Source organism: Clarias gariepinus, chromosome 4 (assembly GCF_024256425.1).
Source record: "Clarias gariepinus isolate MV-2021 ecotype Netherlands chromosome 4, CGAR_prim_01v2, whole genome shotgun sequence".
In the NCBI taxonomy this organism is placed as follows: Eukaryota; Metazoa; Chordata; class Actinopteri; order Siluriformes; family Clariidae; genus Clarias; species Clarias gariepinus.
In genome coordinates this window covers 36394353-36411009 of record NC_071103.1, presented here as the reverse complement: position 1 = coordinate 36411009, position 16657 = coordinate 36394353, and the positions used below count along the sequence as shown (strand labels likewise).

At 38.8% G+C, this 16657-nt stretch overlaps 2 protein-coding genes across 2 annotated transcripts; one reads left to right on the top strand and one right to left on the bottom strand.

The window, feature by feature from the left end:
* Window positions 1-3609: 3609 nt before the first annotated feature.
* On the bottom strand, window positions 3610-8783 carry zic4 (zic family member 4). Its single transcript, XM_053494315.1, has 2 exons — window positions 6574-8783; window positions 3610-4617 (listed from the first exon to the last, which is right to left on the bottom strand). Exons 1-2 carry the CDS (start codon window positions 7742-7744, stop codon window positions 4220-4222), a joined length of 1569 nt encoding a protein of 522 aa, XP_053350290.1. The 5' UTR covers window positions 7745-8783; the 3' UTR covers window positions 3610-4219.
* zic1 (zic family member 1 (odd-paired homolog, Drosophila)) lies at window positions 8148-15117 on the top strand. Its single transcript, XM_053494316.1, has 4 exons — window positions 8148-8274; window positions 11276-12874; window positions 13267-13430; window positions 13924-15117. Exons 2-4 carry the CDS (start codon window positions 11872-11874, stop codon window positions 14119-14121), a joined length of 1365 nt encoding a protein of 454 aa, XP_053350291.1. The 5' UTR covers window positions 8148-8274; window positions 11276-11871; the 3' UTR covers window positions 14122-15117.
* Window positions 15118-16657: the final 1540 nt, after the last annotated feature.

Genomic DNA, 16657 nt, shown 5'->3' with positions numbered 1-16657 from the left:
GATGGAAGACTCCTTCATCCTTGAAGCTGATAAAACTCTTACCTTGTGATATATATGGGTTAACACACCTGATTCGATGTAAGCAGCTCATAAAAAATAGTCAAGTCACACTCCTGTGCCACTGCCCCCACTTTTTTTTTCCCTGACAACACATTCAAAACCCCTTAATATTAATAGAGAAGTTACAATCATCCATGGACATAACACAAGTCCTTGGTGTTTAATTAACACCTAGGTATGTTAAATGATGTGCAGCCATACACGAATAAACACTTGAACACTTATTTCCCCACTTTTCCATTTTGCCTATCTGGATGTCCCAATGTGAAATGTGTAAATGGAAATTTGTAGCTCATAAAATGTATACAATATAAATCCCTTTAGATATTAAAATCAAACTTAGTCACCATATTTCTTCCCCTTTGAGGCTATTTACGATTGACAACACTGGCCATGGTGATTATGTGGCGGTCGTAAAGTGTATCATAAATGATGGTCCACTCTCCAAGGGATGGAAAAAGACATTTGGATCAGGATTAGCAGTATTTTTCCTGTTAGGTCTCTTCATGTATGTACTGTGGGCTCTGTTAAAAGGGCCAAGGGGTCAAAAGAGATTTTTCCTTCTTCTATCCCGAATTTTTAATTCACATGACCCTCTTTTATGCTTTTTTATCGTTTGATCGCACAACACATTTTAAAGCATGGTCCATAAGACCAAGAGATGAATAAGTGGGAGGGGTGACTAAGAGCTGTTTGAAATATTGTTTTTTTCTCAATCATAGTTTTGTGTTAATGGTTAATTTATATATTTGTTGCTATTGCACCTGTCCTGTCATTTAGCATGCGCATTCGAGTCACCCCGTGTCGTGTAATTATGACATGAAATAAGAAGTTGAATAGTGAGAGGAGATGAGGAGATGCTTTTTTCTTGGGAACCGCTAATCCCCTATTAAAGGAGCTTTGTTAAATAATGCAGGACGGTTTCCGGAAGTAGGATTATCGCCTTCATTATTTTTTCCCACAAAGAAATGATATTTCACACTCAAGTGAACCCTGGTTTGCCATTATAACAAAGAGTGAAACTAACCACTTTTATTTCCGCTCAAGGCGCCATTTTTATTGCATTTTCTTCCCCTTTTTTATACCAAAGGCAAAGATTACAAATAGTCACGAAGAGGGTTTAATACCTTGCTCGAAGAGGAAGAAATAAATTCAGTGCATGCCAGTCACCTAAAGTATAGTCTGAAACTTATTGTATTGTGGCAAAAGAAAAAAAAGGTGTGTGTGTGTGGGGGGGGGGGGGGGGGGGGGGGTCTTTTAAATGAACCTAATCACAACCAGTCTCTAACAATCTGAAAAAAAAAAGAGAAATGGCTCTTTTCCTTCTTTTTAGCTTTTTCAGGAAGTGGTGATAATGACTACATTAAGCTTCAAGAAAGGAAGGTTCCCTAGTAAACCACATGGAAGAAAATGTCCAAGAAAAAAAGCATGTCTGTATCTCTACTGCCACGCTGAGCACATTGAGTGGAAGTTACTTTAGTTACTGTACTGTAATAATAATAATAATAATGATGATGATGATGATGATGATAATAATAATAATAATAATAAGAAGAAGAAGAAGTTAATATATTGGAATACAATATTAAAAAAGCAATATAATGCAGAATAATATGAAACGCAAAGAAAATGATGTACTGTAAAAATGCTTTTTACATTACTGCTAAGTGAAACGATCCGTCGTCAATATCTATTTTTTTTTCTTTTTTTCTCCTAAAACACAAGTGCCCTGAGAGAAGGGAGAGAGAGAACGAAAACAGACTCGAACATTGTCGCGTTTTCAGTGGCTTTGAGGACATGCACACACTCTACTCGAATTCGTTTCCCTCTCAGTTTGATGGGCGGAACTAAGAGCTCGAGACACTTTTTGAAAAAAGATGGGGCGATCAAATTGGCGACAAAAGAAGCCTTTTCCGTGTCATGAGCGTCGTTTAGACTACATGCAGGAATCCCTGTGATAATAAGCAACACTTCAAAGGCCTCCTCGCTCCAATTGAGACCACACTATCCCTTACTCCATTCATGCACGAGAGCTGGTGCTGTGGAGGACTCGACTGTTTAGCCATTTCTCTTTCTGTTTACTCTCTCTCTCTCTCTCTCTCTCTCTCTCTATTCAGTGAAGCATTTTAGATAGTGCAAACAACAAGACAATTACCCCAAAAAGAGACAAACTATAACGTATCCCCTCAAGCAATGCGTATCCACCCACAGACTCGTGGCATTCAAATCCACAAGGCCATGATAGAAATTGCAAAAGTGGGCGAAGACTTTAACCTTTAGACAGACAGACAGACAGACAGATCATTTGCTTTATATTGTTTCAGCGATGTTACTCTCGTTTTTATGCAGATTTTTTTATGCGGAAAAACCCTGTCCTGTACTTTTCATAAGATAGATAGATAGATAGATAGATAGATAGATAGATAGATAGATAGATAGATACCCCACTTCGTTTTCTACTTTTTGTGCTCCCTTAAACTTATTTATTTATTTATTTATTTATTTATTTATTCAAAGGAAAGTTTTTTTTTTTTTTTTACATTATTAAATTTCAAACAGTTGGCTTTTTCCCCCTTTTTTCGAGCATTCAGGGTGCACAACCTGGGTCCCCATATTAGTGGAGACTGACTCGACGATTGCCATAGAAATTCTAACTCACCATGAAGATTCACCGTCGTGAAGAAATCGCTCTTTGTATAAAACTTTCTTTGATGTCGGGGTGAGAAGACTGAGGCATTTCATGAAATACTCTCCACATAATCGGGGCATAAAACAGGGATACCTATGCGGATATAAAAACAAATAAAAGGATAGAAAGGCAAGTCAGGGCCACGGAAAAGGAGTGGGAGTTATGTACATCGTTTTTATAATGGGCAATGGGTTTAGAAAAAAAAGGGAGGAAAGAAAGGAAGGAAGAAAGAAAGAAAGTGTGTAACTTATTTGATTTTGACGTTGATTCAGTTTACTGGTATTTGTTTTTTGTTTGTTTGTTATACTTTTATAGCTTTTATATTCTAAATTTTATTTACCGTTGAAGTATTTCGTTAGTTAAACGCGTTTGTTTGTTTGTTTGTTTGTTTGTTTGTTTCTTTGATTGTTTGTTTGTCTGTCTGTCTCTTACACAAAGCTGGCTTAGATGAATTTGGTTATCGAATCCAATAATTTTACTGTATCCCCTTTGCATGTCGAATATAACAGTTATTATTTTTGCATATTATTTTACACATTTTATTTAAATTACTGACAACTTACAAGGCATTTCGGTACACATTTTAAGGTCTCGTGTTCTCATAAAAATGGGTTGTTGAGGAGGTTTACAAAAAAATCACCAAAAATACTCACATTGCTCAGAGGATAATAGTAAATGAAATGTCATATCAAATACAATAACAATGCTTCCATCCAATTGTATCTGCTGCATAAAACACAAGAGAATATTGTCCACGTCTTTATGAAATTTGAATTATTCAAATAATACCAAATATTGTTATTATATATATATATATATATATATATATATATATATATATATATATATATATATATATCACAAACAGTAGTAGCAAACATTTAAAAATAGCTGAAATACTGAACCTTACAAAATTAATGTTGACAGACATTAAAACATTGTAATTTACATATGTACATTTTTATATTGAAGCACTTTGGTTCGATAATACAATAAAAAGAAGATGAAATTCAGTATTGATTCAGAAAAATAAATTAAGAGCTTATCGAAGACAAAAAGAAAAATCACCATTTGATAAAATAATACATCTTTATGCATACACAGACAATCTCTGGTATTCAAGGAACACCCATGGTATTAACACCTTTAGTGTAAAATTAAATCTTACAGTGTTTAATCAACTTCTACAGCATTCAAATATAAACACTCTAGGTGTGAACACAACAATGGTGCTTTTTGCTGTGGTCAGTACACCGTTACAATAAACTGGACACTGGTGGTGATAATAGTTCATATTCTGTCCACGTGGGAGACAAGTTGGTCACCTCATTTTTGTGGTTTGGCTGTGACATGGATCTGTCAGCGAGCCAAAGAACTGAGGCCACTGAATAGGCTACTGCTTTTTCTGACTCTCACATGGGCCAAGGCATTATTACAAAAGTCGCCACGAGCACACGGTTCAAATTCTTTTCAGGAGTTCTGATAAGGTGGACCCTCTGAAGGATCTGGGGTAGAAGATCCGCTCAGAGGACTGTGTGTGCCGCCGGGGCCTGAGCTGTGACACACGTACCATTCGCTCAAATTGGCTGCTTGCGACCCAGACAGAGTGTCTCGGCCCAGATCGGACGATGGAGACACGAGAGACGGGGTGGAGGACTCGTAGCCCGAACTCGGTGGAGGCGGCGATTTGCAGTGCACCTTCATGTGTTTGCGTAAAGAGCTCGGGTGTGTGTAGGACTTGTCGCAGCCTCGCACTTTGCAGTTGTACGGCTTGTCGCTGGTGTGCACGTGAGAGTGCTTCTTCCGGTCGCTGCTGTTGGCGAATCGACGATCGCAGCCATCAAACTCGCACTTGAATGGCTTTTCGCCTATGTTCAAAATAAATGTGGAAAATATTTATTTTTTTATTGCTAATCAGCACAATTTGGCAAGTTTGACTGACACAGCTTATTCTGTTAATTGTTTATTTTACTTGCTGTATATGCAATCATGTAAACTATATGTGCTTTGTTACTCAATAACGTAAAACATTTTTTTTGGTACAATACAATCTAAAAAGTGTATCGGTGTGTATCATCATAAACAGCCTCCTTCCGAACACCTTTTAAAAATGCAGGGCCTATATGGCGGGCTGTAATTGACTGAACAGATTTGTCCTCACATCTTTGTCCCTTGGGGATTGATATTTAGACTGTTAGCAAACTGTGGAAGTGGACCCTGGTGTCACAGTTGTTATTAGCAGGTCAGGAAGTGCTTCCTTTCCTTTTTGCAATTCCTAATTGTTAATGTCACACGCTTATGAGCACGATGTTTGATACAAACATGGCCAAAAATGCACATCAAAAAATACAGAGTATAAAACGGGTGCAAAAATAAATAACATACAGGATAGTGTTTATTTTACTTTATGTAGAACGTGGACTAAGCGACTATGAATGGTTGAATTAATTACATTCAAACCACAAGACATTGATGTTTTTTTTTTTTTTTGCAGAGCAATCCGCTTATGAGAATATGTAATTGCTGCTGTCTAATTAAACTCGCGTGTTGAATATAAATTTGACCTTGAGCTGTTGGGCTGAGAGAGCCAATCAAGACTATAGGCTATTAGTGTAGTACAAGCGAGAAACAAGGAAGGACACCCTTGGGAAACTGCATCCATAAGCAAAGATTCAGATTCCAGCACGTTCCAACCGAATATTGGATATTTTGACAATGGATTAGAATACAGTCAAGATAAAGAAACCTCTAGTTTACCCAATCTCCAAATTATTCCAATTATGTTGGGGGAGGTGTAAGCAGTATTTAACAACATAAATAGTTTCTAAACAGCATGTAGGCTTCCTTTCTTTTTTAATTTAATGTCCTAAATATTAAAACTATAAACAGTAATCATTTTGATAAAATTTGCTGTGTACTTCAGATTAAGCAAGAACGAGTATCCAGTAAACCCCAGGGCTTTAGCTCTTTGCATTGAACGACTTGTTGCATATCACAGTTAATCAAGACCCTAAGCGTAACCCTTCATTAATCACGTCCGCAATAATTAACTTGACTTTGGCCATCCATGCTGCTCGTACACTTTATCCTGAATAATCTTGCACAAACATTATTATTATTATTGTTATTATTACTAATTTTCGATCATACATTCTGACAAAAAAAGAATATTACTAAAACTGAGTGACTATCATTTAGAGTTAACAAATAATCTCCCATATTCTGCAGTTAGTGCAACATAGTCTAAAAGCAAATCAACTAGTGCAAATGGCAGTCAATAATATACCTAAAATGTACATATTGGATATTTACCCATTAGGCATCTTGGAGGTTCAACTTTTTTTTCTTTCTTTTTTTTTATCAACAGGCAATACTTTTGGACACACTCCTTAGACTAGGCCCCACACTACAAAAATATGCCTCAACTTTTAAAATATGCAGCACAAAGAAACTCAGCTTTAACCATATGCAATACAGAGATGTGCAAAACAATCATATTTTCATGCAACGATGCAATGACTGAATAAATTACTTGCATGTAACTTTTTTTCTGAGCTTATGTAGGCGGTAGTATATTGTAAAACCCATATAAGCTGTATGGCTATGATATGCAAAATATCGGAACTAACAGTAGAGGTAGTAAAAACCAAACCAAGTGCAGTAATAGTAAAAATGGTTTCTAGTCTACGTTTTAGAATTAAATAAACGTTCTGCGTAAACATTAATAGTTCTCTAAATTAGCACATGGACTTGCAATATAAAAAAAGGTTTATATAACGCGGCATCCTGTAAAATGCTTTACAAAACAAAAAATAAAAACTAACCTGTGTGCGTCCTCTTGTGAATTTTCAGGTTTTCTGATCTGGCAAACACTTTGCCACAGCCAGGAAACGGACATGGAAACGGCTTTTCTCCCGTGTGCACTCTGATATGGTTCACGAGCTTATATTTGGCTTTAAATGGTTTCCCTTCTCGCGGACACTCTTCCCAAAAGCAGACGTGATTTGCCTGCTCAGGTCCACCGACGTGCTCCACGGTCACATGCGTCACCAGTTCGTGCATTGTGCTGTAAGTTTTGGAGCAGAGTTTCTTGGCCGAGTTATCTGGCTCCAGCCACTTGCAGATGAGCTCCTGCTTGATCGGTTGCCTCATGTAACGGAAGAAGGCACCGTGTCCATGGTGGTGGTGGTGGTGAGTGCTGAGGTTCATGTTCAGATTCAGACCATGGAGAGGCGAAGATGTTGTAAAGGGATCCGATCTGCTGCTCGCCACTTGACTTAAGTGATCGGTCCTGACGTACATGTCGCCCGGTAAGCCTAGCCTTATTTGTCCGTTCGAGGCTTGGCCACCCGGTGCTCCGTTGGACGGCTGTTCATGATGGAGTCCAGGGAAGAGAGCATGCGCTCCGGCGTCAGGATGAAGGTGGCCATAGTGTCCCGGGTAGCTACCTGTGGTCGAGACAAACACTCCGTGGTGAGAGGCGGAACCAGAGGTCTGCTCGGTCAGTGCGGGCATGGCTCCTTGAGCTGTCAGATCTCGGCGAATAAGGAAATCCCTACCTGCGGATAGCGCCTGGGCCGCGTGAGACATGGAGTACGGGACCGTCGCCGCAGCCTGCACCGGGCCGAAAGCTCCCGTTGGACTGGAGACCACTTCACCGTGGCCTGCGATATGATGATTGTGATGGTGGTGGTGGTGGTGGTGGGGATAATGATGGGCTGGGCTGATTTTGAGGGCCGCCGAGTGCCCCATGGGTTCTGGCCCGAATGGACTCGGCCCCAGGCGGGGTTCCGCCGTGATCTCCCCAGGGTGCGCGTGAGCCATTGAGTGCGCGTGCCCGCCAAACCCCGGGAAGCCTGTCACGCTCTGAGGGGTATGGTGGTGATGATGATGGTGATGGTGGTGAGCCCCTGCCAAGTCAACTAATCTCAGTGCCGTGCTCCGTTTGGAAAACGCAGGGTCCATCACGGGGCTTCCCAACGCATCCACGCTCATTACTCCTAATTTTCTTTTTTAGAATAACTTGACAGCAGGCAAAATAATAATAATAATGATGATGATGACAAATATATTTTAATCGCGGTGGGAAAAAATACAGAACGAGAGAAAAAATTATATATATAAAACTTGCTAAAGTTTAGTTCTTATCTATCTGCCTACATGGGATCCCATTCGGTTGAGAGGCAGCAGCGGGACGCTTTGATAGACTGAATGGAGATTCATGGCAGGCGCTGCAGCCCGCGGAGCTAAACAATCATTCCGCGCTCTAATTGGTCAGAGCTCGGTGATTGACGTCACTTGTGACAGTTTCCAATGTGAAGGAGAAGGAAAAAATGTTTTCTAGTGACAGCAAGCAGCCAAAGCGCCTGCGCCGAGCCTCAGGCAGCGGTTGAGGTGGAAAAAAAAGACTTTCTTTCTTCTGTTGTTGTTGTTATGCAAAGGCTATTGTACTTATAACTACAATACCTAGAGTTACAACTAAAAAGCAAAGCAATCGTCACGTGACTGGAACGACGATCTATACAGTAGGTTTTTCTGATATTACCAAAGTTGCTTCTGATTTTTTTTTTTAGTCGCTTTCAAACTAACCTCATGATCTAACACAGTACTTACAGCTTGCCACTGGTGCTTTATTCCTTTTAATGCGCTTATTCCACCTTGCACAATGTATAGCTTTTTAATCCAACCTCATAGCATAACCACGTTGTAATGAGGAAATATAAAATAGCAAAAATGTTGCTTTGTTTTTTAGTCAACTGCCCACCCACTTGGCTCTGTCGGGTTCGTAACGGAATCAGAATTTCTCTCTCTCTCTCTCTCTCTCTCTCTCTCTCTTCAAAACAAAAAGCTCCAGTTATGCGGCGCGTAGTAAATGAGCTGTTGTTATGATTCGAGGTAATTTAGTTTGTGTCCGAGAGTGGATCATGAGCGCCGGAGGAGGCACTTTATCAAGGAAGCCTGTGCAGGGTCAGCAAAGCTAAACAGCCAACACATGGCTGCATAAAGCAGCCGAAAACAACTCCTCCTGCTTGTGTGTTTGGGACTTTATACATATCAACTTATTTATAAATACTATTAAAAGCTATTATATGTTGTATGAACAACAAAACATAACCGCTTTGGGGTAGAGAAATAAATGCTTAAAATCACAATATATATGTGATGCAAAACGTGATTTTGAACGTCATTGGGTGTGTATAAGAATAAACGAATATATATATATATATATATATATATATATATATATATATATATATAAAGAGAGAGAGAGAGAGAGAGAGAGAGACAGAAAGAGATGTGACACCAAAAGAGACGAGGGGTCAGTGAGTTAACATTAGATTCATGTCACATAGCAAAAGCGCAATTCTCCATAAGCACTGGGTGGACTGTTGTTATTGTGACTTATTATAGTAAATGTTACTTAAATATGGTCATTAATAATAAAAAAAATAATATATAGACAAACCTCACTAACTATACAGTCTATAAGTCTGAATAATATATAAAAGGTGTGTGTGTGTGTGTGTTAGAGAGAAAGAGAGAGAGAGAGAGAGAGAGAGAGAGAGAGAGAGAGAGATATGACCCCAAAAGGGTTGAGGGGTCAGACGTTTACCATTAGATTCATGTCACATAGCAGACGCGCAAATCTCCATAAGCACTGGGTGGACTGCTGGAGAGGGAGAATTACACAGATCGCTCGATCACTGACTGATTTGTTCCTCTCCAGGAGAGATGAGGCCTTTAATGTCTTTTGACATGTCACACCAACATTTCATAACCTCATGGCAATGTCGCCAAACGTAAACCGGTTTATGTGCGTTACTGGCTCTTATAAGCTTGGAATGATCTCTTTTATGTGCCAAGTAAATTTATTTTACCTTTATAGGATTTTAATACAACTTCCTTTTAGACTGTGATGCTTGGTATACCTGATCAATAATCAAATACAATGAAGACCAATATTTATCCAGTGTTTATTTTGGAAGTGTAAAATTTTACCCGTAAAATACAAAATTTTACATTGACACTCGAAAAACACTGCATGATTAGTACTGCAAATAATATTTAATGCCTGTTTAATAATTTATATAAGTAAATTGCAATTTTCAATTCTACTGGGAACACTCCTAGATTGATCCATCAGACCTTTACTGACAACTCCAGCCCATCTCATGCTAAAAATAAATAAACATCATGTGAAATATGACTCTTAATGAAAATATTAACTATCTCGTCTCAAAATATACACAGTTGTTGCTGTTGTTTCGTGGGTTTCTAATCATAAATGTATATATGTGTGGATAAAGTAAACAAAATAATAAATTTTAGAAAAATCTAAGAGAATACTGAAAGGTTTTTGCGACAAAAACAGAATTCATTTATGTGCAAAAAGCGCAGCACTTATATTTATTAGCATTATAAAATAACGGGATTAATTTCCTGAACTTTTGAATTATCACTAAAAAACGAATTTTGATCCTACCCTGGTGCATTAATTTTCGCAACGTTTTACACGCGTGCTGGTGCATCATGGTGAGAGGGTTTGCATTCATCGTTCCGACACGATTCACTATGAAATACAATTCTTATATTCTGTTACGATTTTAAAGCTTAAAAACTTAATCCACATGCAATTATATGCAATTAAGGTCATTTTTAAACAAATCATCTCCAGCTGACGTCATTCCCACTCCACTGACCGTTTGGAGCTCAGTAACTTCGACCTTTTGCTTAGCATGTTACACCTGTTGAAGAGACACTATCCATATTTCTTATTACAAGAACTCTCCCACTCTCTCAAAAAAAAAAAACCAAGACCATAGTCTCACCTCTCTCTCTCTCTTTCTCTCTCTCTCTCTCTCTCTCTGGAATGAGGTGGAAAATGTACAGAGCAGAAGGCTGCAGTCCGGATTTGATTTTCATGGCTCGTATGGCTTTGAACTGGAGCCGCCCGGAGTTTCCTGCAGTGAGAGTGCCGCAAATCCCACTTGATAACTTCGACAAGCCACAGCTTTTTTTTTTCTTTGTGCACGCAACGACACAGTATTTTGAGTTTAGTTTTAGGCTAAATCATGTTATGAAAGTTGTATAAACATACTAATATATATATATATATATATATATATATATATATATATATATATATATATATATATAGTGTGTGTATAAAATGGCAGTATGTCTCAATGAAGTGTGGTCACAATGTTATTTACACTAAATATAATAAAATATAAAATATAATATATATATAAACTGATATTGTGGAAAAAAAGGCATCTAAATTGATTTAAACGCTTGGTGTTTAAATTATTCTTTTGGACTAAAATATTACATTCTGTGCAACTGAGATTATGTAATTGCACCTGGTAGTAGTAGTAGTAATAATAATAATAATAATAATAATAATAATAAGATTACACTTTGTCCACATGGCCAGCACATTTGTTTATGCAAAAAGGCTGAGAAACTCGCACTCTCTGCCTGTACATACCCCAAACTCTGATTCCCTTTTTTTCTGAATTTCAGGGTGAAATCAACAGTCAGTCTGCCTCCTTACTATATACAATATACCGCAGATTGATGATGTAAACGGACCAATCGCGCCGGCGCTGAGGAAGCTCGCTCTGTTATTTGGTAAAGGTGAATCTTGGTAAAAGGAGGGGTATGCGAAAAAAATCTTACGCTCACCAATGACCGACCACGTAAGGGGGTCACGTGCTGCCCCCAGATCGCTTCCCCTCCCCTCCCCATTCATCAGGGGTGGACTGTGTGTTGTCTTTTCAATTCATTTATCTGCAGGAATGATTGCGACTATCAGTCCGAACCAGCTCGACTCGCGGAGGAGGAGGTGAAAAGTTGGGGAAGAAGATAAACCTGCAGAAAGGACAGAGACAACAATAATCGCGCGTGATTTTGCGCGCGCGCATCGTCGGATGAGCTGGACTTGGGGGGAAATATTTTCCCTCGCCACTTAAAAAAAAGTAAATAGAAGTAAACAGGAGACTGGAGTGTGCTTGGGTTGCATTAAGTCGGAAAGAAATAACCTCAGCAGAGACAGTTGTTATAGAGTTGCTGCTGTCTGTGTGTGATTTCTCTCGGTCTGCTCCTGTTGCGGGCTAAAGATGCTCTTGGACGCGGGAGCGCAGTATCCGGCGATCGGAGTGACTACTTTCGGTTCCTCCAGACATCACTCAGCGGGTGAAGTGGCGGACCGCGAAGTGGCTTTGGGGATCAATCCGTTTGCAGACGGCATGGGTGCGTTCAAAATCAACCACGGCTCCCATGAGCTCGGTGCCGCCGGGCAGGCAGCATTCTCATCACAGGCGCCCGCCGGTTACGCGGCCGCGGCCGCCCTGGGACACCACCACCATCACCATCACCACGCGACCCACGTTGGCTCGTACTCCACGGCGGCAGCTGCGGCGTTCAATTCCACGCGGGACTTTCTCTTCCGGAACCGGGGCTTCGGAGACGCGACAGGCGCGCAACATAGCCTGTTTGCCTCAGCCGCCGGGAGCTTCGCGGGCCCGCACGGGCACTCGGACGCCGCCGGGCACCTGCTTTTTCCAGGACTGCACGAGCAAGCGGCGTCGCACGCATCCGCCTCAAGTGTGGTGAACGGTCAGATGCGCCTGGGGTTTTCTGGCGACGTGTACGGACGGGCTGAGCAGTACGGCCACGTGGCGAGCCCCAGGTCCGATCCACACTATGCCTCAACGCAGCTTCATGGCTACGGCCCCGTGAACATGAACATGGCAGCACATCACGGAGCCGGTGCCTTCTTCCGTTACATGAGGCAACCGATCAAGCAAGAACTCATCTGCAAATGGATCGAACCGGAGCAACTCAGCAACCCGAAAAAGTCCTGCAACAAAACTTTCAGCACCATGCACGAGCTCGTCACTCACCTGACCGTGGAGCATGTCGGCGGACCCGAGCAGTCAAATCACGTCTGTTTTTGGGAAGAGTGCTCACGGGAAGGGAAACCGTTCAAGGCCAAATATAAGCTCGTTAACCATATCAGAGTGCATACCGGAGAGAAACCGTTTCCGTGTCCGTTTCCTGGCTGTGGCAAAGTGTTTGCCCGTTCAGAAAACCTAAAAATTCACAAGAGGACACATACAGGTAACATGCACTCATAATAATAATAATAATAATAATAATAATAATAATATCATATGTTGGTAATATTTTTCTTTTTTAATTATTTATATTTTTTTATTTCAGTTTACTAGTTTATATTTGATTTAATTAGCTATTAAATACAAAAATAAGTAATGCATTATTCTTGCCATAGGTGTTTTTTATATTAGGAAAAATAGTTTCGTTTATTTTTTATAATTTTATGTAAAGTTGCAGAATGTTTGTTTATTCTTAGAGTAAAATTACAGTAATTGTTTTGTTAGCGTTAGTTGTATTGTTAACGTTTGGTGTTGTAGTTTAAATCGAAGTGTGCACACTTATTAAGTAAAACAAACAAGACAAAAAATGACTGTTTTTTCCTGTTTGTATTGTAGGTGAAAAACCTTTTAAGTGTGAGTTTGACGGCTGTGACAGGCGGTTTGCTAACAGCAGCGACCGAAAGAAACACATGCACGTCCACACGTCAGATAAACCCTATTTGTGCAAAATGTGCGACAAATCATACACACACCCCAGCTCCCTCCGGAAACATATGAAGGTATGTAAACAAATTTATAATACATTTATTTATAGTCTGCACTTTATTTCTTGTGCATTACCTCCCGGTTTTATAATTATTTTTTTCTTTCTCTGGGGTATTGTCGGTAGAGAGAGAGGGAGAAAGTGTTTGCTTGAAATACAGGGCAAGGATTAATGAAAGATTCAGCATGCATCTTAGTGTTTTCCCTGTTAATTTGTTTTTTGAATATTAAAATGTAAAGTTTCGTTAAAAAAATGTAAAGTAAAAAGAAAATATGAAAATGCAAAATATATACAATTTTATTTTAGTTTTGATTCTTAGGAATTATAAGAAATTTGACATGGACAGGTTTTTTTTCGTATTTATTTATTTATTTATTTATTTATTTGTTTATTTAGTGTCATACCATAATCTCGTCACAAAGTGTCGTACTACCCTGAAGAAGAACCTGAATGTCATTATTATTCAGCATTTTGCTATATTTATAGCTTACATTTTTCTCAAATTTCAGGTTCACGAGTCATCGTCTCAGGGCTCGCAGCCATCTCCAGCAGCCAGCTCAGGCTACGAGTCCTCCACTCCTCCTACAATCGTCTCTCCATCCACAGAGAACCAGGGCAGCAGTTCCATATCGCCTTCAGCATCATCCACCGTGCACCACACCACCACCTCCACCCTGGCCTCAAATTTTAACGAATGGTACGTGTAAATATTTTCAACAACAACAAAAACAAAAAGACTGCAGATTTTAAGACTGCTTGGAAATGAAAACAATCAGCCTGTTCACAAGGACTCTTAGAGGAAGAGAGAGAAATAAAAATGGAGAACCCCGATTGTTTTCTGGCTATATAGCAGAAAGAAGTGAGTGCATGGACGCGGTGCGAGGCCGACAACTATAGACTAAAGCGTCTTTCCCTAATATACATATATTTTATAATTTTCCTTTCCTTTTATTCCTTTTTTATTTTTTTTATTCCTTTTTTTTTGTTGTTGTTTTTGTTTTTGTTTTTTGGGGGGAGAGACTGCTCACCGGGGATCAGTTGCATGCTACAAGCAGGTCAAAAACCCTGCTTTTTTTGTACATAAAGATTCACCTAGTTTAAAATGTAATATTTTTATTTTGTAAATAGTCATAATACAGTTTAAGGGAATTTGTGAAAAAAAAATGTGGTCCCTAGATATATGGAAAAATGAGATGGCTTTACGAATATTGCGATGATTTAGTCTTGACTGAAAATGGAGAATGTTATAGTTAATGTGTACCAAATGTGAATTCCTCAGTATTATACCGTCTACACGTTTACCTAACCGACTATTAGTATTAATGTGCTTTTGTATCCAGTGCAACATTTTCGTCTAAGTCCAGTCTGAGTAGCACAATTGTTGTTATTTAATGTCATGTCGATAAATTGTGTAGTGAAAGCCTGAATCGTGTCAATCTTGTTTATGTATAAGTGATATAAAATATATAAAAAAGAACTGTCTATTGCAATGCCACTTTGCAGGAAATTATGACCTGTACTACGGTTCAGTTTTCCATATTTATCCGCATGTAAAGGATCCGGTTAACTCATGTTATAGACATATAGGCCTTATCTGTATTTATGCAGAAATGCGTTTGGTAGGGTATGTAAAATTTAGTTTTCCAAATAATGTTTGGTTACAATTTCGTACAATATTAAAGGATTAAACATACAACATTCAATATGCCTTCAATAATTTTGTTTTCTCAAACACGTGCACTTAAAATAAAAAGAAAACATAAGACCTATTGAAATGCGCAATTAATAAAGAATAAATATATTCTAAAATAATTAAAGCATTTTAGTCTTAACAGAACTAAACAATTATTATTATTATTATTATTATTATTATAAAACTAAATGCCGTTGATCTTAAATATCGTGAACCAGCCATATAAATGTGAAATAACAATTTAACCCTTAACACCGAAACTACAAACTACAAATCATTCCTCTGAAACTCATTCAAACAATTTAGTCCACGACACAATGTAAGCTGTCTCTAGTCTGTTCAGGACTCGAAGGTAATTGCATCAGCTCGCATCGCGCATTCTTTATTTCCATCACTTAATTCAGCAAGACGAATTATTTTTTTTAAGTAATTGCATTTTCTATTACTGTTTCAGTGTAAGCATGATTCGATCGACTCCCTAGTGTCGTGTTCACATTTAAACCAAAACGACAAGTCGTGACGAATTTTATTTTATTTTGAGTATCAACGTGGTCTCTGCTAATTTGCTGACGTCGCTTAATTGTTTTGTTTAATTATGCCCTGATCCAATAGTTTTTCAGTAGTGTGTGTGTGTGTGTGTGTGTGGCGGGGGGAAGGGGAGTGTTGCACTTAAAGCCAGAAGTCTGGGAGAGTCAGCGCTATGGGCTTTTGTTCCTCATTGCTTTGCTTGCTTTGCGTGCTTGAGCGCCCCATTAGGCAGAAATCACATCAAATAGACGACTCCAACTTCAACATGCAAGGAAAAATTATAATAACGATCAAAAATAATCTTAACCTTAGGCCCGAGCGTGAAATTGAAACGTTTATTAATAGTTGGTTTATATTTAGTTTAGGGTGTAAAACGTAAAAGAAACGAAGAAATCTCGGCTGCAAAGTAAACTCTGAATAAATACACAACTAAAAATTTAAAGTGTGAAAAATTAAATTTTAATTTATTTTCAACGATATATAATTGAAAATTTTATATTTGTTTTGGGCGTTTGAAATTTCTCTTTCCTCTGGGGTTTGATGTAGATCCTAAAATCGTCTGACTTAATTCTAAAATCATGCCTAATAAATTACTACCATCTTTGTCCCATTGAACGTTCACAATGCCTCGCATTCCAAATGAGGTTTTAGAGAGCTACCAAGGGTTTCGTTATGCCTATTTTGACGTATATGCCCCAGCTAGGTGATAATTTATAAACGGCTGTTTTTTGTTGTGGCGTGTCCAAAATGTTCTGAATGCACACTTGAATACAATGCAGTGTTCACAACTATCTCCCATAAGAATGTACACATGCCTGCAAAGTAAGGGCGACAAAAGAGTGTGGTGCAACAACAACAACAACAACAACAACCTTATAAAAATGCATTGGAAGGCTACGAGAAACCGTAATAACGAATACGGTGCAATTGCATGATGTCTGAGGTGATTTTTTTCCCCACTACCAATAACATTCATATTCTCTTTTTCACGGGTTATTAGTTCTTGAGATGTGTGAGTGATG

Coding starts and splice junctions, on each gene's coding strand:
- zic4 (XM_053494315.1), bottom strand. CDS start 7,744: ATGAGCGTGGATGCGTTGGGAAGCCCCGTGATGGACCCTGCGTTTTCC. Junction 4,618..6,573: donor TCACAAGAGGACGCACACAG/GTTAGTTTTTAT, acceptor TTTTGAACATAG/GCGAAAAGCCATTCAAGTGC.
- zic1 (XM_053494316.1), top strand. CDS start 11,872: ATGCTCTTGGACGCGGGAGCGCAGTATCCGGCGATCGGAGTGACTACT. Junction 12,875..13,266: donor TCACAAGAGGACACATACAG/GTAACATGCACT, acceptor TTTGTATTGTAG/GTGAAAAACCTTTTAAGTGT. Junction 13,431..13,923: donor CCCTCCGGAAACATATGAAG/GTATGTAAACAA, acceptor CTCAAATTTCAG/GTTCACGAGTCATCGTCTCA.